General features: G+C 41.7%; 1 protein-coding gene across 1 annotated transcript in view; it reads left to right on the top strand.

The window, feature by feature from the left end:
• TERB1 (telomere repeat binding bouquet formation protein 1) overlaps window positions 1–23,587 on the top strand; it is a 273,372-nt gene that overhangs the window by 212,992 nt on the left and 36,793 nt on the right. Inside the window, exon 18 of the mRNA XM_053715885.1 lies at window positions 12,750–12,854. Coding sequence (XP_053571860.1) covers window positions 12,750–12,854 — 105 coding nt within the window. The remainder of the gene's footprint in view (window positions 1–12,749; window positions 12,855–23,587) is intronic.

The following is a 23,587-nucleotide window of genomic DNA, read 5'->3' as shown; positions in this document are numbered from 1 at the left end:
CAGGGAGTGCAGAATTATTAGGCAAGTTGTATTTTTGAGGATTCATTTTATTATTGAACAACAACCATGTTCTCAATGAACCCAAAAAACTCATTAATATCAAAGCTGAATAGTTTTGGAAGTAGTTTTTAGTTTGTTTTTAGTTATAGCTATTTTAGGGGGATATCTGTGTGTGCAGGTGACTATTACTGTGCATAATTATTAGGCAACTTAACAAAAAACAAATATATACCCGTTTCAATTATTTATTTTTACCAGTGAAACCAATATAACATCTCAACATTCACAAATATACATTTCTGACATTCAAAAACAAAACAAAAACAAATCAGTGACCAATTTAGCCACCTTTCTTTGCAAGGACACTCAAAAGCCTGCCATCCATGGATTCTGTCAGTGTTTTGATCTGTTCACCATCAACATTGCGTGCAGCAGCAACCACAGCCTCCCAGACACTGTTCAGAGAGGTGTACTGTTTTCCCTCCTTGTAAATCTCACATTTGATGATGGACCACAGGTTCTCAATGGGGTTCAGATCAGGTGAACAAGGAGGCCATGTCATTAGATTTTCTTCTTTTATACCCTTTCTTGCCAGCCACGCTGTGGAGTACTTGGACGCGTGTGATGGAGCATTGTCCTGCATGAAAATCATGTTTTTCTTGAAGGATGCAGACTTCTTCCTGTACCACTGCTTGAAGAAGGTGTCTTCCAGAAACTGGCAGTAGGACTGGGAGTTGAGCTTGACTCCATCCTCAACCCGAAAAGGCCCCACAAGCTCATCTTTGATGATACCAGCCCAAACCAGTACTCCACCTCCACCTTGCTGGCGTCTGAGTCGGACTGGAGCTCTCTGCCCTTTACCAATCCAGCCACGGGCCCATCCATCTGGCCCATCAAGACTCACTCTCATTTCATCAGTCCATAAAACCTTCATAAAAATCAGTCTTGATATATTTCTTGGCCCAGTCTTGATGTTTCAGCTTGTGTGTCTTGTTCAGTGGTGGTCGTCTATCAGCCTTTCTTACCTTGGCCATGTCTCTGAGTATTGCACACCTTGTGCTTTTGGGCACTCCAGTGATGTTGCAGCTCTGAAATATGGCCAAACTGGTGGCAAGTGGCATCTTGGCAGCTGCACGCTTGACTTTTCTCAGTTCATGGGCAGTTATTTCTTCTGTTATGTGTGATCAGTCCACGGGTCATCATTACTTCTGGGATATAACTCCTCCCCAACAGGAAATGCAAGAGGATTCACCCAGCAGAGCTGCATATAGCTCCTCCCCTCCACGTCAGTCCCAGTCATTCTCTTGCACCCAACGACTAGATAGGATGTGTGAGAGGACTATGGTGATTATACTTAGTTTTTATGACTTCAATCAAAAGTTTGTTATTTTAAAATAGCACCGGAGCGTGTTATTACTTCTCTGGCAGAGTTTGAGGAAGAATCTGTCAGAGTTTTTTACTATGATTTTAACCGGAGTAGTTAAGATCATATTGCTGTTCTCGGCCATCTGAGGGAGGTAAAGGCTTCAGATCAGGGGACAGCGGGCAGATGAATCTGCATTGAGGTATGTAGCAGTTTTTATTTTCTGAATGGAATTGATGAAAAAATCCTGCCATACCGTTAAAATGACATGTATGTATACACTTCAGTATTCTGGGGATGGTATTTCACCGGAACTACTCTGTTAAAGGTCACTAATCCTTTTTAATAACTATTTATCATGTTAAACGTTTTTGCTGGAATGTAGAATCGTTTACATTGCTGAGGTACTGTGTGAATAAATATTTGGGCATTATTTTCCACTTGGCAGTTTTTTTGCTTTAATTGTGACAGTTTCGTTTCTCTTCACTGCTGTGTGGGAGAGGGAGGGGCCGTTTTTGGCGCTCTTTGCTACGCATCAAAAAATACCAGTCAGTTACTTTTATATTTCCTGCATGATCCGGTTCATCTCTGATAGATCTCAGGGGTCTTCAAACTTCTTTGAAGGGAGGTAAATTCTCTCAGCAGAGCTGTGAGAATTCTTATAGTGACTGTGAATAAAAACGTTGCTTTGTATTTTTTATGTCAAATTTAATTATTGTTATTTTACTAATGGGAACAAACCTTTGCTAAAAGTTTTGTTGTTTTAAAGTTTGATGCTATAACTGTTTTTCAGTTCATTATTTCAACTGTCATTTAATCGTTAGTACCTCTTTGAGGCACAGTACGTTTTTTGCTAAAAAAGATTATAACCAAGTTGTAAGTTTTTTGCTAGTGTGTTAAACATGTCTGACTCAGAGGAAGATATCTGTGTCATTTGTTCCAATGCCAAGGTGGAGCCCAATAGAAATTTATGTACTAACTGTATTGATGCTACTTTAAATAAAAGTCAATCTGTACAATGTGAACAAATTTCACCAAACAGCGAGGGGAGAGTTATGCCGACTAACTCGCCTCACGCGGCAGTACCTGCATCTCCCGCCCGGGAGGTGCGTGATATTTTGGCGCCTAGTACATCTGGGCGGCCATTACAGATAACATTACAAGATATGGCTACTGTTATGACTGAAGTTTTGTCTAAATTACCAGAACTAAGAGGCAAGCGTGATCACTCTGGGGTGAGAACAGAGTGCGCTGACAATGCTAGGGCCATGTCTGATACTGCGTCACAGCTCGCAGAGCATGAGGACGGAGAGCTTCATTCTGTGGGTGACGGTTCTGATCCAAACAGATTGGACTCAGATATTTCAAATTTTAAATTTAAATTGGAGAACCTCCGTGTATTACTAGGGGAGGTCTTAGCAGCTCTCAACGATTGTAACACCGTTGCAATACCAGAGAAACTGTGTAGGTTGGATAAATACTTTGCGGTACCGGCGAGTACTGACGTTTTTCCTATACCTAAGAGACTAACTGAAATTGTTATTAAGGAGTGGGATAGACCCGGTGTGCCGTTCTCACCCCCTCCAATATTTAGAAAGATGTTTCCAATAGACGCCACCACTCGGGACTTATGGCAAACGGTCCCCAAGGTGGAGGGAGCAGTTTCTACTTTAGCTAAGCGTACCACTATCCCGGTGGAGGATAGCTGTGCTTTCTCAGATCCAATGGATAAAAAATTAGAGGGTTACCTTAAGAAAATGTTTGTTCAACAAGGTTTTATATTACAACCCCTTGCATGTATCGCGCCGATTACGGCTGCGGCAGCATTTTGGATTGAGTCGCTTGAAGAGAACCTTAGTTCATCTACGCTAGACGACATTACGGACAGGCTTAGAGTCCTTAAACTAGCTAATTCCTTCATTTCGGAGGCCGTAGTACATTTAACCAAACTTACGGCTAAGAACTCAGGATTCGCCATACAGGCACGTAGGGCGCTGTGGCTAAAATCCTGGTCAGCTGATGTTACTTCTAAGTCCAAATTACTTAATATACCTTTCAAGGGGCAGTCTTTATTTGGGCCCGGTTTGAAAGAGATTATCGCTGACATTACAGGAGGTAAGGGCCACGCCCTACCTCAAGACAAAGCCAAAGCTAAGGCTAGACAGTCTAATTTTCGTCCCTTTCGGAACTTCAAAACAGGAGCAGCATCAACCTCCACTGCACCAAAACAGGAAGGAGCTGTTGCTCGTTACAGGCAAGGCTGGAAGCCTAACCAGTCCTGGAACAAGAGCAAGCAGGCCAGGAAACCTGCTGCTGCCCCAAAGACAGCATGAACCGAGAGCCCCCGATCCGGGACCGGATCTAGTGGGGGGCAGACTCTCTCTCTTCGCCCAGGCCTGGGCAAGAGATGTTCAGGATCCCTGGGCACTAGAGATCATATCTCAGGGATACCTTCTAGACTTCAAATTATCTCCCCCAAGAGGGAGATTTCATCTGTCAAGGTTGTCAACAAACCAGATAAAGAAAGAAGCGTTTCTACGCTGCGTACAAGATCTGTTAATAATGGGAGTGATCCATCCGGTTCCGCGGTCGGAACAAGGACAAGGGTTCTACTCAAACCTGTTTGTGGTTCCCAAAAAAGAGGGAACTTTCAGGCCAATCTTAGATTTAAAGATTCTAAACAAATTCCTAAGAGTTCCATCGTTCAAAATGGAAACTATTCGGACAATCTTACCCATGATCCAAGAGGGTCAGTACATGACCACAGTGGATTTAAAGGATGCTTACCTTCACATACCGATCCACAAAGATCATCACCGGTATCTAAGGTTTGCCTTCTTAGACAGGCACTACCAGTTTGTAGCTCTTCCATTCGGATTGGCTACGGCTCCAAGAATCTTCACAAAGGTTCTGGGTGCCCTTCTGGCGGTACTAAGACCGCGAGGGATTTCGGTAGCTCCATACCTAGACGACATTCTAATACAAGCTTCAAGCTTTCAAACTGCCAAGTCTCATACAGAGTTAGTTCTGGCATTTCTAAGGTCGCATGGATGGAAAGTGAACGAAAAGAAGAGTTCTCTTTTTCCTCTCACAAGAGTTCCATTCTTGGGGACTCTTATAGATTCTGTAGAAATGAAGATTTACCTGACAGAGGACAGGTTAACAAAGCTTCAAAATGCATGCCGTGTCCTTCATTCCATTCAACACCCGTCAGTAGCTCAATGCATGGAGGTGATCGGCTTAATGGTAGCGGCAATGGACATAGTACCTTTTGCACGCCTACACCTCAGACCTCTGCAATTATGCATGCTAAGTCAGTGGAATGGGGATTACTCAGATTTGTCCCCTACTCTGAATCTGAATCAAGAGACCAGAAATTCTCTTCTATGGTGGCTTCATCGGCCACACCTGTCCAGGGGGATGCCATTCAGCAGGCCAGACTGGACAATTGTAACAACAGACGCCAGCCTACTAGGTTGGGGCGCTGTCTGGAATTCTCTGAAGGCTCAGGGACTATGGAATCAGGAGGAGAGTCTCCTTCCAATAAACATTCTGGAATTGAGAGCAGTTCTCAATGCCCTTCTAGCTTGGCCCCAATTAACAACTCGGGGGTTCATCAGGTTTCAGTCGGACAACATCACGACTGTAGCTTACATCAACCATCAGGGAGGGACAAGAAGCTCCCTAGCAATGGTGGAAGTATCAAAGATAATTCGCTGGGCAGAGTCTCACTCTTGCCACCTGTCAGCAATCCACATCCCGGGAGTGGAGAACTGGGAGGCGGATTTCTTGAGTCGCCAGACTTTTCATCCGGGGGAGTGGGAACTTCATCCGGAGGTCTTTGCCCAAATACTTCGACGTTGGGGCAAACCAGAGATAGATCTCATGGCGTCTCGCCAGAACGCCAAACTTCCTCGCTACGGGTCCAGATCCAGGGATCCGGGAGCGGTTCTGATAGATGCTTTGACAGCACCTTGGAACTTCGGGATGGCTTATGTGTTTCCACCCTTTCCGCTGCTTCCTCGATTGATTGCCAAAATCAAACAGGAGAGAGCATCAGTGATTCTAATAGCGCCTGCATGGCCACGCAGGACTTGGTATGCAGATCTAGTGGACATGTCATCCTGTCCGCCTTGGTCTCTACCTCTAAGACAGGACCTTCTGATACAGGGTCCATTCAAACATCAAAATCTAACTTCTCTGAAGCTGACTGCTTGGAAATTGAACGTTTGATTTTATCAAAACGTGGTTTTTCTGAGTCGGTTATTGATACCCTGATACAGGCTAGGAAGCCTGTTACCAGAAAGATTTACCATAAAATATGGCGTAAATACCTATACTGGTGCGAATCCAAACATTACTCCTGGAGTAAGGTTAGGATCTCTAGGATATTGTCTTTTCTACAAGAAGGGTTAGAAAAGGGTTTATCAGCTAGTTCATTAAAGGGACAGATTTCAGCTCTGTCCATCTTGTTACACAGGCGTCTGTCAGAAAATCCAGACGTCCAGGCTTTTTGTCAGGCTTTAGCTAGGATCAAGCCTGTGTTTAAAGCTGTTGCTCCGCCATGGAGTTTAAACTTAGTTCTTAACGTTTTACAGGGTGTTCCATTTGAACCCCTTCATTCCATTGATATAAAATTGTTATCTTGGAAAGTTCTGTTTTTAATGGCTATTTCCTCGGCTCGAAGAGTCTCTGAGTTATCAGCCTTACATTGTGATTCTCCTTATCTGATTTTTCACTCAGACAAGGTAGTTCTGCGTACTAAACCTGGGTTCTTACCTAAGGTGGTCACTAACAGGAATATCAATCAAGAGATTGTTGTTCCATCCTTGTGTCCAAATCCTTCTTCAAAGAAGGAACGTCTTCTACACAATCTGGATGTAGTTCGTGCCCTCAAGTTCTACTTGCAGGCAACTAAAGATTTTCGCCAAACTTCTTCCCTGTTTGTCGTTTATTCTGGACAGAGGAGAGGTCAAAAAGCTTCTGCTACCTCTCTCTCTTTTTGGCTTCGTAGCATAATACGTTTAGCCTATGAGACTGCTGGTCAGCAGCCTCCTGAAAGAATTACAGCTCACTCCACTAGAGCTGTGGCTTCCACTTGGGCCTTTAAGAATGAGGCCTCTGTTGAACAGATTTGCAAGGCTGCAACTTGGTCTTCGCTTCATACTTTTTCCAAATTTTACAAATTTGACACTTTTGCTTCTTCGGAGGCTATTTTTGGGAGAAAGGTTCTTCAGGCAGTGGTTCCTTCTATATAATGAGCCTGCCTATCCCTCCCGTCATCCGTGTACTTTTGCTTTGGTATTGGTATCCCAGAAGTAATGATGACCCGTGGACTGATCACACATAACAGAAGAAAACATAATTTATGCTTACCTGATAAATTCCTTTCTTCTGTTGTGTGATCAGTCCACGGCCCGCCCTGTTTTAAGGCAGGTAAATATCTTTTAAATTATACTCCAGTCACCACTTCACCCTTGGTTACTCCTTTCTCGTTGATTCTTGGTCGAATGACTGGGACTGACGTGGAGGGGAGGAGCTATATGCAGCTCTGCTGGGTGAATCCTCTTGCATTTCCTGTTGGGGAGGAGTTATATCCCAGAAGTAATGATGACCCGTGGACTGATCACACAACAGAAGAAAGGAATTTATCAGGTAAGCATAAATTATGTTTTTGCGCCTTGGTTTTCCCACACGCTTCTTGCGACCCTGTTGACTATTTTGAATGAAACGCTTGATTGTTCGATGATCACGCTTCAGAAGCTTTGCAATTTTAAGAGTGCTGCATCCCTCTGCAAGATATCTCACTATTTTTGACTTTTCTGAGCCTGTCAAGTCCTTCTTTTGACCCATTTTGCCAAAGGAAAGGAAGTTGCCTAATAATTATGCACACCTGATATAGGGTGTTGATGTCATTAGACCACACCCCTTCTCATTACAGAGATGCGCATCACCTAATATGCTTAATTGGTAGTAGGCTTTCGAGCCTATACAGCTTGGAGTAAGACAACATGCATAAAGAGGATGATGTGGTCAAAATACTCATTTGCCTAATAATTCTGCACTCCCTGTATAGACAAGAAGGATTCTACCTATAGGGAGGATTGCCCAATGTCCTGAGTGCCATAGATTGCACCCATGTGGCACTCAGGACACCTCCAAAACCAAGAGGCCCTATACAGGAATTGCAAAAATGTCAATATGCAAGTTGTTTGCAACCATTACATGTGCCAATGAATCATTCCCAAGAAGCAATCAAACTCATAAATCCTACATCACTCTGCCCTCTTTGACAGATTTGTGAATGGAGAGTTTCCTGATTGATGGCTCCAGGGTAAGTCAACTCATACATGATGCATACTGTATAATTGCTTTTCATCCACAGATCATCACAGATCTCTGCACACTAACACCTGCTCTACACACATTACTTGCATGCATGACTTCAATATTTTGGCTTTATCAGAACCTCACCTGTCACCTTCAGCCATCACCTGCATACTAAATTGCATGTGTGCTTGCCAACACCCTCCTGTCACAACCTCAATAACTTACATGTACATGGTATAATGCTCTCACACAGTATTCATAGAAAGAAAAAATAAAATAAATAAAATAAAACCGTAGGCCTAGCAAGTCTACCAAAAATATCCTAATTAATGTCTTGGGACTGTTTGCTCCTACACAAACAAATCACTTCAGCAACCCCTGTCTCATGTGGACTCACAATATTTGTCCTGTCCCTTACATGGTAGAGGATATTGGTGCAGAGCATGGTTGCACACGCCCATCACCCACAATTCTCGTCCAGTGGAAAAAGTCTATAAAAAAAAGCCCACTGGAGGGGCTGAACCATTCTTAAAGTGCACCTTTGGGTTACTAAAATCACTGCTCAAGTGTTTACATCACTCCAATGGAACCTTGCTCCCTCAAAAGGTCAGCGAGATTGTGGCACTTTGATGCCTGCACAATCTTATGCCTTTTGGGGACGTACCACTGGAATGGAGCCTGAACCTCTTTATAGGAGTGGGGAAATTCCAGGGGACAGCTTGGTTTGAGACATCATCATACATGAGTATTCCCATGGTACATATCTTAACCTTTGATTGTTGACATTACCTGTACCTGTATCCTTCATAGGTATCATATGTATCGTATTAATATTAGTTTTATGGGTCCCAGTGCCTTACAGCCCCAATTGTGTAACACATGTGAAAGGAATAGTAAACATTTGGATATTTAATGTTAGAAATTAAAGGGACATAAAACACAACATTTTTCTTTCATGATTCAGATAAAGCATACAATTTTTTTTATTTTTTTTTATTTATTTTTTTAAATAATTTTTATTGAAGTTCAGTTAAAGGCATACATGCATGTCATGTCAACAAAAGGAAACACATAGAATAACTGGTAAGAAACATACAAACAATAGAAAATTGGAATAAATAGTACGTATTAATGACACATCATAGAAGTATATGTATAATGCTTGCCTATCAAAACTGTATACCCCCTAGATGACGACTGAGGCCGCTCTTGGACCTCTTATTAATATGGAGAGTACAAAGCTACAGGAGGTACCTTTTGCCTGGAAGAGACCACTCTTGGATCCCATATGTTGAACTTCTAGTTTTTTATTTTTAATACGTTTATCTTGTATGTTTTCAATGTATTAATTATAGAGGAAAAAATAGAATTTACTGCTTAGTAGGATGGATTTACCTTGGGAGTCTAGTACAGAAGGGCATGACTGGAGCTAGACTACACACTAACTTCAAACCGGTTATGTAGGGTCACATGAGAGAGCACATTTGCTAAAGCATGGGGGGTTGGGGTCATGGGTATAGAGTTGATTGGTAGGACCACAGAGACATATACTGTAGGGAAAGAGCTATTGGTTATCAGGGGGCACTCTTTAACTGATAAAACAATACAACCTATGCTCCCAGCTAAGCAGTCCATGTTAAGTCATATAATGTAGGCTTGAATGTATTATGAGGAGTATCAACAAAAAATAAGTAAGGGGGTATTCTACACTACACTCATATCTAATTCTGGAAGTGGATGAAAACTTCTCGACTAGGAGCATTATTAAAACATATGTTGTAAGCCTATGTCCAGATATGGAACATCCAACTGTATCCCAATATAGAAAGACAGGATCTCACCATCCCGGCCGTAGACAGCGGGACCCCAATACATACTGATGAGGGACCAGAAGCAAGTACTCCTAGACGTGGCTATGGGAATCAAAATAAGGAGTAATATTAGTAAGAGTGGTACTGCTAGCTGGAAAAGAAGAAATACGTTTGCCATACAAGTATATGTTAGGTGAGGGCTTAGTTTCTATAAGGTGCTACCTCTACAAACACTAATGTTAGATTGTTTCTCTTTCACTCCTATCAAATCGCATCCTAGCAGAAGCCATAGAAATACCAATAGGAGTTATTTGGGATGGGTACAAATCTATGTTTTTCCTACAGAAGTATATGAGTTAAGCATTTAGTAAACAGTCAATTACAGTTACTAAACCCAAAAGACTCCTTTAAAAAAAGTGTTTGCAAATTGCTGCCCTAGGGAACTGTTATAGTAGGATAAGCGACATAATATATGGGGGATAACTGATAACTATACATCTGAAATACTAAGGACATGTTAAATCTGCAAGTATACATATGGTCAAGCATTCATCTGGAAATGCAATAACTAACAAGTGCCCACATGTATAAAGAACAACTTCAGCGTGCATCATAGGCTGTCCTATTAAACCTCGAGTTGATAGATGCGATATAATACATGGGTTATGATATAAGGGTTGTGAGTATCAAAGCATAAACAATGCAACTGGTATGGGAGGAAGTAAAGGGCAAGTTATTTCTATAGGTATATAATGGGCAAATATTAATATATGGGGGATAACTGATAGTCATACATCTGAGATACTAGGGGCCTGTTGAACCTGCAAGTAAACTTTAGGTCAAGCATTCATCCTGAAATGCAATAACTAACAAATGCCCACATGTATAAAAAACAACTTCAGTGTGCATCACTGGCTGTCCTATTAAACCTCAGGCTGATAGATGCAATATAAATATATGGGTTGTGAGTATCAGAGCATAAACAATGCATTTAGTATGGGAGAAAAGAAAGGGCAAGTTATTTCTATAGGTATATAATGGGCAAATAGTAGGCACCCACATAGCGCCGTGATACCTGTTTCATCCCTTCTTTAGTGCAGTGTACAAAGAAAATTAGCTCTCTGTCCAACTTACAAATATCAGAACACATAAAGTATAACAACCCTACAATGCAAAATACTTTTTAAATGAATGAGAATATACAGCTAAAGTCTCGATAATGATTATGAGGGTCTGTATAGTCTGGAGCGCTCATTCACGTTGGGAACTGTAGATGCAGGGCTCCCCACCTTAGGCAAAATGGAAATCAGTGTCTAACCCACCCCAGTTTTAATGCTTGAAAATCCATATGGCAATCGTCTATAGTCCTGATACACAAGATCTCGCATATTTGAACCCCAATTGGTGTCACCCAGAAAGCCGGGTCTGGAACAAAATACAGACGCGACCAGAGTTATGATCGCATTGAAGGATCTCTTGTCACTGTCCTGCAGTGATGTTGCTATTTGCGGTAACATGGTGACCGGTGGGACAACAATGCCCTTATCGCTTTGACCAGTCACATAATTGCCCATACCTGGTCCGGGGCCCAAATTCAAGGCAGGAGGAGAGTAAAGATGCGTAGGTATTAATGGTGCGGTGATCCGTACGTTGGGGATTACACAGAGTGTTGCGCTTTGTTTGCTTACTTGTGGGGGGGACATCAGGTCGCCACGCCACGTCCGAACTCTTGCTCCTATCGATATGCTCGGGCAGGGTGTGCTTTGTGTCCTCGATGTGAGGGCGCCATTCTGGATTGCTGCTGTGACGCCATACTGTGTCCAGAGTGCACGCGAGACGTAGGAAATGTGCATCAAAAAGTTCCTTTAGCTGAGTGTGCAGTCCAGCAAAGTTAGACTCCATCTGAAAGGTAGAAGAGCGAATGCCTCACAGGGTATTTGGCACCAATATCCTCAAGGTGCTTTGCATTCAGCACAATATGCTGCGTAACGACAAGGCCCATACAGGCCTTGCCGGGGGGTAGAATAAAGGCCGCAACCTTAAAGTTTGTTCCGGGAGCTCACAGTTCTCTCTATCACAGTAGTTTTGAGCTCAGCTGATGCAGTAGCGTTAATACTGCAGGGATCAAGGTGTAAGTTAGACAAAAGAGCTGGTGGGCTGTTATAATAGTCAGACTTTGTTAGAAATGCCGGAGCAGGATGATATCTAGCGACCTGTCATGGCCGCCGCCCGGAAGTTCCCCCAAGCATACAATTTTAAACAAATTTACCTCTATTATCAAATGCTCTCAATTTTCTTGATATACTTTGTTGAAAAACAGGAAAGCAAGTGCCAGTGTCTGCAGTACTATATGGAAGCAATTTTGCAACAATGTGATACATTAGCAAGAGCACTAGAGGGCAGCACTATTTCCTGTCATGTAGTGCTCCAGACATGTGCACGCTACCTATCCAGATACCGCTTCAACAAAGAATAGTGAAAGAACTGAGCAAATTTGATAATAGAAGTAAATTGGAATTGTATTCTCTATCTGAATCGTGGGGAAAAAAATGCGGTTACATGTTCCTTTAAACATATGCATACGTATGAAAGCAACTTTAGAACATCTATCAAGTTTTCATATATTTTCATATTCCCCCTTGTCATGGATTACTTATAAATATTATTCTATTTATTATTCCAATAAAATCAATTTAAAAATAAAACACTACATACGTCTGAAGCCAAAACAATCTACAGTTCTTTCCCTATTTGTATTTAAATGATAACCAGTGCAATGTATTTACTTATTCATAACTATGATCACTGTGCCTATCTTTGTAAGTTACATGCAAAAGGACTGGCTTCCACAAATCTTTCTTGATTCAAATAGATAGAGCATATAATGTTAAACAACTTTAAAATTTCCTTATTTTATCTGATTTTCTTAGTTGTCTTGGTATCTCTTCTTGAAAAGCAGGAATGTAAGCTCGGGGGCGTGCACTTGTCTAGAGCACTATATGGCTGCAGTTTTACAAGAATGTAATACGTTTTCAAGAGCACTAGATGGCAGAATTTTTTCCTGCCATGCCTTTCTACAGACATGTGTGCGCTACCCTAGGTATCTCTTCAACAAAGCATACCATAAGAACTAAGCCAATTTGATAACAGAAGTAAATTGGAAACATTTTTAAGAATGTTTGCTCTGTCTAAATGATGAAAGAAAAATGTTATTTTCCATGTTAAAATGTCATGTTTAATTGCAGGTTTCTTGTTGACACCCATTAAGAAAGTAACTTTTTCAACAAACCTAACAACAAATGAAAGTCACAATAACTGGAATCCTGATAAATCTCCTGGTTTTGTAACACGTAAGTACAGTGATAAAATTGTATTAAAATCTCCTTGTATTATATTATGCTTTTGTAAAATAATATATAACATACATAAAAAAATACTGCCATAAATAGATGTGGGGATCTTCTATAGGTAGTAAAAGCCAAAGTGCACAATTTCTCCTATCAGCTTCTAAGGGGTTAATGCAGAAAACTTGTGACTACAGAGGTAACCAAATGTTTTAACATTGATGCAGCTAAATGGCTGTGGTATTGTTGATCAAGGTGGTCTCTGTATTTAACACTGGCCAGTGTTTTATATTAAAGCACACAGCACAGGGCAGAACTGAGGTTTGAGGTGCAAATCCAGCCTCTGCTGGAGTTCCTGAACAATAACTACATAGACAGCAATATTAAATATGCCCATATGTTTTGGGCCAAAACTCTTGCCAGAACATATTATAGTTATCCATATGTGGGTGTGATATTTGGTGTCTGTGGATTAGTAATTCAGTCATTAAAAATAGTATGACATCATTTTTCATGTAGTGTGCACACAGTACAGTTGATATCCCATGGGTGTTTAACAGTTTCCCTATGGCCAGTAATTGTAATCCATCAGGCAAACCAAGCCATTGTAAAATACTGTAACCTGCACACTGTATTCAACCACTGTCCAACTACCCTCTGGGGTGGGTTATATGACATGGAGTGGGTATAAAATAGTGCTTGATTTTAGCATAATAAGACTTTCACTGCTACAGTAAGAACTATTCCATCTGAAAGGATTATTGGGAGTTTCCACAGATACATTCTAATTTGTAAGTGTAGGTTTTCTGTGCATTTTAATCCTTTTATGTTTTGTAACTGCTTTGCAATTGTGTGCTTCTAGTGTCTATTGTTAATTACCTTTTTATATACCATTTAATTTCATGTATTTCTTTTTTTCATTTTTTTATGCAGTTAACTTTTCTCTGATTAAAATATAAATCTAATCAGGTCTGTCCTTCTTCTCTAGTAACTAGATAGAAAGAGAGATAAGATAATCCCCTTGTACTTCCATTCTGATATGTTGTTACCTGCCGCATTTCTCAGCTGAGACAGACCCTCAACTACCCCTTGACAACACAGGGCTAGGTAGGGAAATTTTACTGCCTCCTACTCTACTAAAAGTCTGACTGACTTGCAAATATTACTTCACTTAAAGGGATAGTAAACCCCAAATTTTTATTTTATGATTCAGATAAAACATACAATTTTAAACAACTTTCCAATTTACTTCTATTATCAAAGGCTGCTCTGCCTTAAAATAACCAGGCCTATTTTGGGTCCCAGTCCGGCCCTGGCACTAACGTTCGAAAATCTTGTTCACCACAAATTGAAAAGCAAAATCTGAATATCCTTTTAAATAAGGAAGGAGCAGCAATGTACTACTGGGAGCTAGCTGGTGTTTGGTGGATGCTCATATATGCCTCATGTCATTGGCTCACCAGATGTGGTCAGCTAGCTCCCAGTAATTCATTGCTGCTAAAATAAAAATAATGAAGCAAATTTCAGAATAGAAGTAAATTGGATAGTTGTTTAAAACAGTATGCTCTATCTGAATCATGAAAGGAACAATTTGGGTTTCATATCCCTTTATTAGTTTTCTTAGTTAATGTGCTTGCACGCTTTCTAATGCAGATAATATAATGATAAACCTGTAGCATTTGTGATGTGTCTTAAAGATGATGTGTCTAATATTATAAGTCTTGGATTCTGGCAAAGCTCGCTACTTTAATATATAGGGCTAGATTACAAGTGGAGCACTATTTAGCGCTTTCGCTAGAGTGCTAATTGCACTAGAAGTAAATTTTTTGCGTGCGTAGGGTTGTGCTGGTTTTACGAGTTGAAAGTAAAGGTGTTCGCGCTAACCAGATGAGCACAAAAAGATGAACTTACAATATTTCCCCATAGAAGTCAATGATAAAAAAAAGTGGGGGGAAAACACCCCACTCTAGCGCTGACCCAATCGTATATTCTCATGTGCGCTAACCCAACATGAAAATATGAATATTTCACATTCCAATGTTCTTCACATAGAAGAATATGTTCTATTTATTCATAAATACATATTTCTACATATATCTGATGGTATTTCATCACATACATATCCTTCTTTAGACATGTTTATTTATGTATCTCAATGTTAAATGCCTGCCTTTTTTCTCTTGTTAAGTGTAGTCAGTCCACGGGTCATCCATTACTTATGGAATATATCTCTTCCTAACAGGAAGCTGCAAGAGGATCACCCAGCAGAGCTGCTACATAGCTCCTCCCCTCACATGTCATATTCAGTCATTCTCTTGCAGCCTAACTAGATAGGTCGCTGTGAGAGGTCTGTGGTGTTTTTTAACTTAGTTTATTTCTACAATCAAAAGTTTGTTATTTTAAATGGCACCGGAGTGTGCTGTTTATTCTCAGGCAGCATTAGAAGAAGAATCTGCCTGCGTTTTCTATGATCTTAGCAGACGTAACTAAGATCCACTGGCTGTTCTCATCTGAGGAGTGAGGTAACTTCAGAGAAGGGGAATAGCATGCAGGGCCCCCCTGCAAAAGAGGTATGTGCAGTAAATTATTTTTCTGAGGAATGGAATTGACTGAGAAAATACTGCTGATACCAATGTAAAGAAAGTTCAGCCTTAAATGCAGTGATAGCGACTGGTATTAGGCTGATGAGTGTGTGTACACTGAATGTATTTTTCTAAGGAATGGAATTGACTCTGAAAATACTGTTAATACTGAAATAATGTATGAGCCTTAACTGCAGTAAAAGCGACTGGTAGCAGGCTTATTAATAACAATTCATAACTTTTCAAATGTATGTTTAAAACGTTTACTGGCATGTTAATCGTTTTTTGTGAGGTACTTGGTGATAAAACTTATTGGGGCATGATTTTTACCACATGGCCATCTTTGTTTTCTGCATAGAAACAGTTTTCTGAGCTTCCCCACTGTTGTAATGTGAGTGGGAGGGGCCTATTTTAGCGCTTTTTTGCGCAGTAAAAATTCAGTCACAATCTGTCTACTTCATCCTCCATGATCCAGATCATCTCTAGAGAGCTCAGGGGTCTTCAAAATTCATTTTGAGGGAGGTAATCAGTCACAGCAGACCTGTGACAGTGTGTTTTGACTGTGAGAAAAACGTTAATTATTAAATTGTTAATCCGTTTTTGGGTATTAAGGGGTTAATCATCCATTTGCTGGTGGGTGCAATCCTTTGCTAACTTAATACATTTACTGTGAAAAATTGGTTGCTATAACTATTTTGGTTCATTGTTATTTAAACTGTGACAGCTTTTTGTGCTTCTTAAAGGCACAGTAGCGTTTTTTATATTGCTTGTAAATTTATTTAGAAAAGTATTTCCAAGCTTGCTAGTCTCATTGCTAGTCTGTTTAAACATGTCTGACACAGATGAATCTCTTTGTTCACTATGTTTAAAGGCCAATGTGGAGCCCAATAGAAATTTATGTACTAATTGCATTGATGCTACTTTAAATAAAAGTCAATCTTTACATGTAAAGAAATTATCACCAGACAACGAGGGGGAAGTTATGCCGACTAACTCTCCTCACGTGTCAGTACCTTCGCCTCCCGCTCAGGAGGTGCCTGATTTTGTGGCGCCAAGTACATCAGGGAGGCCCTTACAAATCACTTTGCAAGACATGGCTACTGTTATGACAGAAGTATTATCTAAATTGCCAGAATTAAGAGGCAAGCGCGATAGCTCTGGGTTAAGGACAGAGCGCGCGGATGAGGTGAGAGCCATGTCAGATACTGCGTCACAGTTTGCAGAACGTGAAGACGGAGAGCTTCATTCTGTGGGTGACGGATCTGATCCAGGGAGACTGGATTCAGAGATTTCTAATTTTAAATTTAAGCTTGAGAACCTCCGCATATTGCTAGGGGAGGTATTAGCGGCTCTGAATGATTCTAACACGGTTGCAATTCCAGAAAAATTATGTAGGTTGGATAGATACTATGCGGTACCGGTGTGTACTGACGTGTTTCCTATACCTAAAAGGCTTACAGAGATTATTAGCAAGGAGTGGGATAGACCTGGTGTGCCCTTTTCCCCTCCTCCCATATTTAGGAAAATGTTTCCTATAGACGCCACCACACGAGACTTATGGCAGACGGTCCCTAAGGTGGAGGGAGCAGTTTCTACTTTAGCTAAGCGTACCACTATCCCGGTGGAGGATAGTTGTGCCTTTTCAGATCCAATGGATAAGAAATTAGAGGGTTACCTTAAGAAAATGTTTGTTCAACAAGGTTTTATCTTACAGCCCCTTGCATGCATTGCGCCTGTCACTGCTGCGGCGGCATTCTGGTTTGAGTCTCTGGAAGAGGCCATTCGCACAGCTCCATTGGATGAAATTATGAACAAGCTTAAAGCACTTAAGCTAGCTAACGCATTTGTTTCTGATGCCGTCGTACATTTAACCAAACTTACGGCTAAGAACTCCGGATTCGCCATCCAAGCGTGCAGAGCGCTATGGCTTAAATCCTGGTCAGCTGACATGACTTCTAAATCTAAATTGCTTAATATTCCTTTCAAAGGGCAGACCTTATTCGGGCCCGGCTTGAAAGAAATTATAGCTGACATTACGGGAGGTAAGGGCCATGCTCTACCTCAGGACAGGGCCAAATCAAAGGCCAAACAGTCTAATTTTCGTGCCTTTCGTAACTTCAAGGCAGGAGCAGCATCAACTTCCTCCGCTCCAAAACAGGAAGGAGCTGTTGCTCGTTACAGGCAGGGCTGGAAAGTTAACCAGTCCTGGAACAAGGGCAAGCAGGCCAAGAAACCTGCTGCTGCCCCCAAGACAGCATGAAGAGAGGGCCCCCTATCCGGAAACGGATCTAGTGGGGGGCAGACTTTCTCTCTTCGCCCAGGCTTGGGCAAGAGATGTCCAGGATCCCTGGGCGTTGGAGATCATATCTCAGGGATATCTCCTGGACTTCAAAACTTCTCCTCCACGAGGGAGATTTCATCTTTCAAGGTTATCAGCAAACCAAATAAAGAAAGAGGCGTTTCTACGCTGTGTACAAGACCTTTTAATAATGGGGGTGATCCACCCAGTTCCGCGGACGGAACACGGGCAGGGATTCTATTCAAATCTATTTGTGGTTCCCAAGAAAGAGGGAACCTTCAGACCAATCTTGGACTTAAAAATCCTAAACAAATTTCTAAGAGTTCCATCATTCAAAATGGAAACTATTCGAACCATCCTTCCCATGATCCAAGAGGGTCAGTACATGACCACAGTGGATTTAAAGGATGCCTACCTTCACATACCGATTCACAAGGATCATTATCAGTACCTAAGATTTGCTTTCCTAGACAGGCATTACCAGTTTGTAGCTCTTCCCTTCGGATTAGCTACGGCTCCAAGAATCTTTACAAAAGTTCTGGGCTCACTTCTGGCGGTACTAAGACCGCGAGGCATAGCGGTGACTCCGTACCTAGACGACATTCTGATACAAGCGTCAAGTTTTCAGACTGCCAAGTCTCATACAGAGATAGTTCTGGCATTTCTGAGGTCGCATGGGTGGAAGGTGAACGTGGAAAAGAGTTCTCTATTACCACTTACAAGAGTTCCCTTTCTAGGGACTCTTTTAGATTCTGTAGAGATGAAAATTTACCTGACAGAGGCCAGGTTATCAAAACTTCTAAATGCTTGCCGTGTCCTTCATTCCATTCCACACCCGTCAGTAGCTCAGTGCATGGAAGTAATCGGCTTAATGGTAGCGGCAATGGACATAGTACCATTTGCATGCCTGCATCTCAGACCGCTGCAATTGTGCATGCTAAGTCAGTGGAACGGGGATTACTCAGATTTGTCCCCCCTACTAAGTCTGGATCAAGAGACCAGAGATTCTCTTCTATGGTGGCTCTCTCGGCCACATCTGTCCAAGGGGATGACCTTTCGCAGGCCAGATTGGACGATTGTAACAACAGACGCCAGCCTTCTAGGCTGGGGCGCAGTCTGGAACTCCCTGAAAGCTCAGGGATTATGGACTCAGGAGGAGAAACTCCTCCCAATAAATATTCTGGAATTAAGAGCAATATTCAATGCTCTCCTAGCTTGGCCTCAGTTAGCAACTCTGAGGTTCATCAGATTTCAGTCGGACAACATCACGACTGTGGCTTACATCAACCATCAAGGGGGAACCAGAAGTTCCCTAGCGATGTTGGAAGTCTCAAAGATATTTCGCTGGGCAGAGTCTCACTCTTGCCACCTGTCAGCGATTTACATCCCAGGCGTAGAGAACTGGGAGGCGGATTTTCTAAGTCGCCAGACTTTTCATCCGGGGGAGTGGGAACTTCATCCGGAGGTCTTTGCTCAACTGATTCTTCGTTGGGGCAAACCAAATCTGGATCTCATGGCATCTCGCCAGAACGCCAAGCTTCCTTGTTACGGATCCAGGTCCAGGGACCCGGGAGCGGTGCTGATAGATGCTCTGACAGCCCCTTGGGTCTTCAACATGGCTTATGTGTTTCCACCATTCCCGATGCTTCCTCGTTTGATTGCCAAGATCAAACAGGAGAGAGCTTCGGTGATTCTGATAGCGCCTGCGTGGCCACGCAGGACCTGGTATGCAGACCTAGTGGACATGTCGTCCTGTCCACCGTGGTCTCTGCCTCTGAGACAGGACCTTCTAATTCAGGGTCCTTTCAAACATCCAAATCTAATTTCTCTGAGGCTGACTGCATGGAGATTGAACGCTTGATTCTATCAAAGCGTGGCTTCTCGGAGTCGGTTATTGATACCTTAATACAGGCTAGGAAGCCTGTTACCAGAAAAATTTACCATAAGATATGGCGTAAATATTTATATTGGTGCGAATCCAAGAGTTACTCATGGAGTAAGGTTAGGATTCCTAGGATATTGTCCTTTCTACAAGAGGGTTTAGAAAAGGGCTTATCTGCTAGTTCGTTAAAGGGACAGATTTCTGCTCTGTCTATTCTTCTACACAAACGTCTGGCTGAAGTTCCAGACGTTCAGGCTTTTTGTCAGGCTTTAACTAGGATTAAGCCTGTGTTTAAGACTGTTGCTCCGCCGTGGAGCTTAAACTTAGTTCTTAATGTTCTTCAAGGCGTTCCATTTGAACCCCTTCATTCCATTGATATCAAGCTGTTATCCTGGAAGGTTTTGTTTTTGATGGCTATTTCCTCGGCTCGAAGAGTCTCTGAGTTATCTGCCTTACATTGTGATTCTCCTTATCTGATTTTTCATTCAGACAAGGTAGTTCTGCGTACTAAACCTGGGTTCTTACCTAAGGTAGTTACTAACAGGAATATCAATCAAGAGATTGTTGTTCCATCACTGTGTCCTAACCCTTCTTCAAAGAAGGAACGACTTTTGCATAATTTGGACGTAGTCCGTGCCCTGAAGTTCTATTTGCAGGCAACTAAAGATTTTCGTCAAACTTCTTCCCTGTTTGTCGTTTACTCTGGACAGAGAAGAGGTCAAAAGGCTTCGGCTACCTCTCTCTCTTTTTGGCTTCGTAGCATAATACGTTTAGCCTATGAGACTGCTGGACAGCAGCCTCCTGAAAGGATTACAGCTCATTCTACTAGAGCTGTGGCTTCCACCTGGGCCTTTAAAAATGAGGCCTCTGTTGAACAGATTTGCAAGGCTGCGACTTGGTCTTCGCTTCACACCTTTTCAAAATTTTACAAATTTGACACTTTTGCTTCTTCGGAGGCTATTTTTGGGAGAAAGGTACTTCAGGCAGTGGTTCCTTCTGTTTAATGTTCCTGCCTTGTCCCTCCCTTCATCCGTGTACTTTAGCTTTGGTATTGGTATTCCATAAGTAATGGATGACCCGTGGACTGACTACACTTAACAAGAGAAAACATAATTTATGCTTACCTGATAAATTTCTCTTGTAGTGTAGTCAGTCCACGGCCCGCCCTGTCTTTAAGGCAGACCTAAATTTTAATTAAACTCCAGTCACCACTGCACCCTATGGTTTCTCCTTTCTCGTCTGCTTTGGTCGAATGACTGAATATGACATGTGAGGGGAGGAGCTATGTAGCAGCTCTGCTGGGTGATCCTCTTGCAGCTTCCTGTTAGGAAGAGATATATGTCATAAGTAATGGATGACCCGTGGACTGACTACACTACAAGAGAAATAAATTTATCAGGTAAGCATAAATTATGTTTTTTCTAACACCTGAGATCTCATATCTTTCAGCCCTTAAAACTTTTATGTGCAATATTTTTTGTGAATGATTATTATTAGTTGGTGTTATTATAAGTGTAACTATACTCTGTAATGTATTTTTTATGTGTTTTTTGTGACACTTTTTAGTTTTGCAAAACAGTCAACCAGAGCTGTGAGGGCGCAGTAATCATTCTAGTGTAAATCACAATTGCGTTTACTTTCAACTTTTAATACCAGCGCAATTTAACCTGCGTGCAAACGATCGCGAAAGCCCGATATCGCGTGTGCGCTCCACTCGTAATCTGGCCCAGGTACTAGTGCTCCTTGTTAGTTTCTTTATGTATACTGAGCATTTGTGTTTCCATTTCATTTTTTTTTTACTGTCTCAGTAAACAAGGTTCTTACTCTAATTGGTAACAGACAAGAATTAAAACTTTTCTTTTTATTTTTGTGACTTTTATTGGCACAGATGCCAATTTCTTACATAAGATTACTATTTGGAAACAACTCATATCTCAGGGAAGCTGGTCTTCTCTTGAGTCTTCCTTATCAATTCAACTGAAGATAAGGGAAGTTCTCATAATGTGTAACTTCAGATTCATGTAGATCATATTATTCTTGAGTTTGTGGCTCTTCTATATCTTCTAACCAAAACTGTTATGAGCTTTTCTTTTCTAAAGTTCTTGCATCTCCTTTATCAAATATCAGGTCGGGATGAATCCTGTGGTCCCTCTGTTCCTTGGAAATGCTTCTTAACTCCTTAACGACAGAGGACGTGCCAGGTACGTCCTACAAAAAAATACCCTTAACGACCAAGGACGTGCCTGGCATGTCCTCTGGGGTTTGAAGAGCTGGAAGCGATCGTGATCGCTTCCAGGGTATTGTAGTGATGCCTCGTTATTGAGGCATCACTGCAATCCCATTTTTTAACCCACAGATGCAGAGAAAGCCACTCTGTGGCCCTCTCTGCATCGGCCATCAATGGTGCCGATCGTCGGTGGGTGGGAGCAGCAGGAAGGCGGGTGGGGGGCCCATCAATGTCCAGTTCAGGATCCTGTCACACCGATGTGTGCATGTTGAGTTGGGATTGCGGCGGGGTGGGAGACCGGGGCGTGCGTGCGCCACATTTGCATTAACAGAAAGCAAATGTATAGGAAGGAAGGAGGGAGAGGGAGGGGGGAATACATGTTTGTGGAAGGGATCTGGGAGGGTATTGAGGGGGGGGCAGCTACACTGCAGAAAATAATTATATATATTAAAAAAAAAAGCACATTTATTTGGGCAAACTGGGTACTGGCAGACAGCTGCCAGTACCCAAGATGACGGCAAATAGGTAGAGGGGGAGGGTTAGAGAGATGTATGGGGGGATCAGGGAGGTTGGGGGTTAAGGGGGGATCCATCACTGCAGACTTAATATAAGAGAAACCTAAAATTGTGAAAAAGTTAACTATTTCTCTTGTAAGGTGTATCCAGTCCACGGATCATCCATTACTTCTGGGATATTCTCCTTCCCAACAGGGAGCTGCAAGAGGATCACCAACAGCAGAGCTGTCTATATAGCTCCTCCCCTAACTGCCACTCTCCAGTCATTCTCTTGCAGCTCTCGACAAGGGTAGTTGCTAGAGAGATGTGGTGCATTAATGTAGTTTATCTTCAATCAAAAGTTTATTATTTTCAAATGGCACCGGAGTTGTACTATTTTAGCCTCAGGCAGAAAGTTGAAGAAGAGGTTTTTGATGATCTTAGCAGTTTGTAACTAAGATCCACTGCTGTTCTCACACATAACTGAAGAGATGAGTAACTTCAGCTGGGGGAATAGCGTGCAGGGTTACCTGCTCTGAGGTATGTGCAGTTTTAAATTTTTCTAGAGATAGGATAAGCTAGAAAATGCTGACAGTACCTGATTTATTTAAGGTAAGCCTGATTACAGTGATTTAATAACGACTGGTATCATGCTTGCTGTAAAGGGTAATATTTTTGTTATTTACTCTCATTACTGTTTGCTTGATGTATATAAACGTTTATTACAAATGGTGCTAAAACTTTATTCTGGGGCCCAGTTTTTCCACATGACTGACTAGATTTTGCCTAGGGATAGTTTTTTAAGGCCCTCTCACTTTGAGTACAGGTTGGGAGGGGCCTAATTTTAGGCCTAAATTGTGCAGTTGTTTTTGCAGCTTGAGACTTCCAGCTTCCCTGAAGGAGTCCCCTGAACATATAGGACCTCTCTAAAGGGTTTTTGTGCCTTCCAAAGTCGTTGTATGGGCAGGTAGGAGTCACAGTAGAGCTGTGGCAGCTGTTTAAAAACGTTTATATCGTTTTTTTGATCCGGTTTTGAAACTAAGGTGTTAATCATCCATTTGCAAGTGGGTGCAATGCTATTTAAGTCTATTATACACACTGTAAAAATTTCGTAAAATGTACTGCCTTTTTCACTGTTTTGCAGTTTCTGTGATTGTTTTTTTCTCTTAAAAGCACAGTACCGTTTTTATTTTTTGCTTGTTCACAGTTATTAAAGTGTTTTCCAAGCTTGCTGGTCTCATTACTAGTCTGTTTA

The sequence above is a fragment of the Bombina bombina genome, chromosome 1 (genome assembly GCF_027579735.1).
Source record: "Bombina bombina isolate aBomBom1 chromosome 1, aBomBom1.pri, whole genome shotgun sequence".
In the NCBI taxonomy this organism is placed as follows: Eukaryota; Metazoa; Chordata; class Amphibia; order Anura; family Bombinatoridae; genus Bombina; species Bombina bombina.
This window is presented reverse-complemented; position numbering and strand designations above follow the sequence as displayed.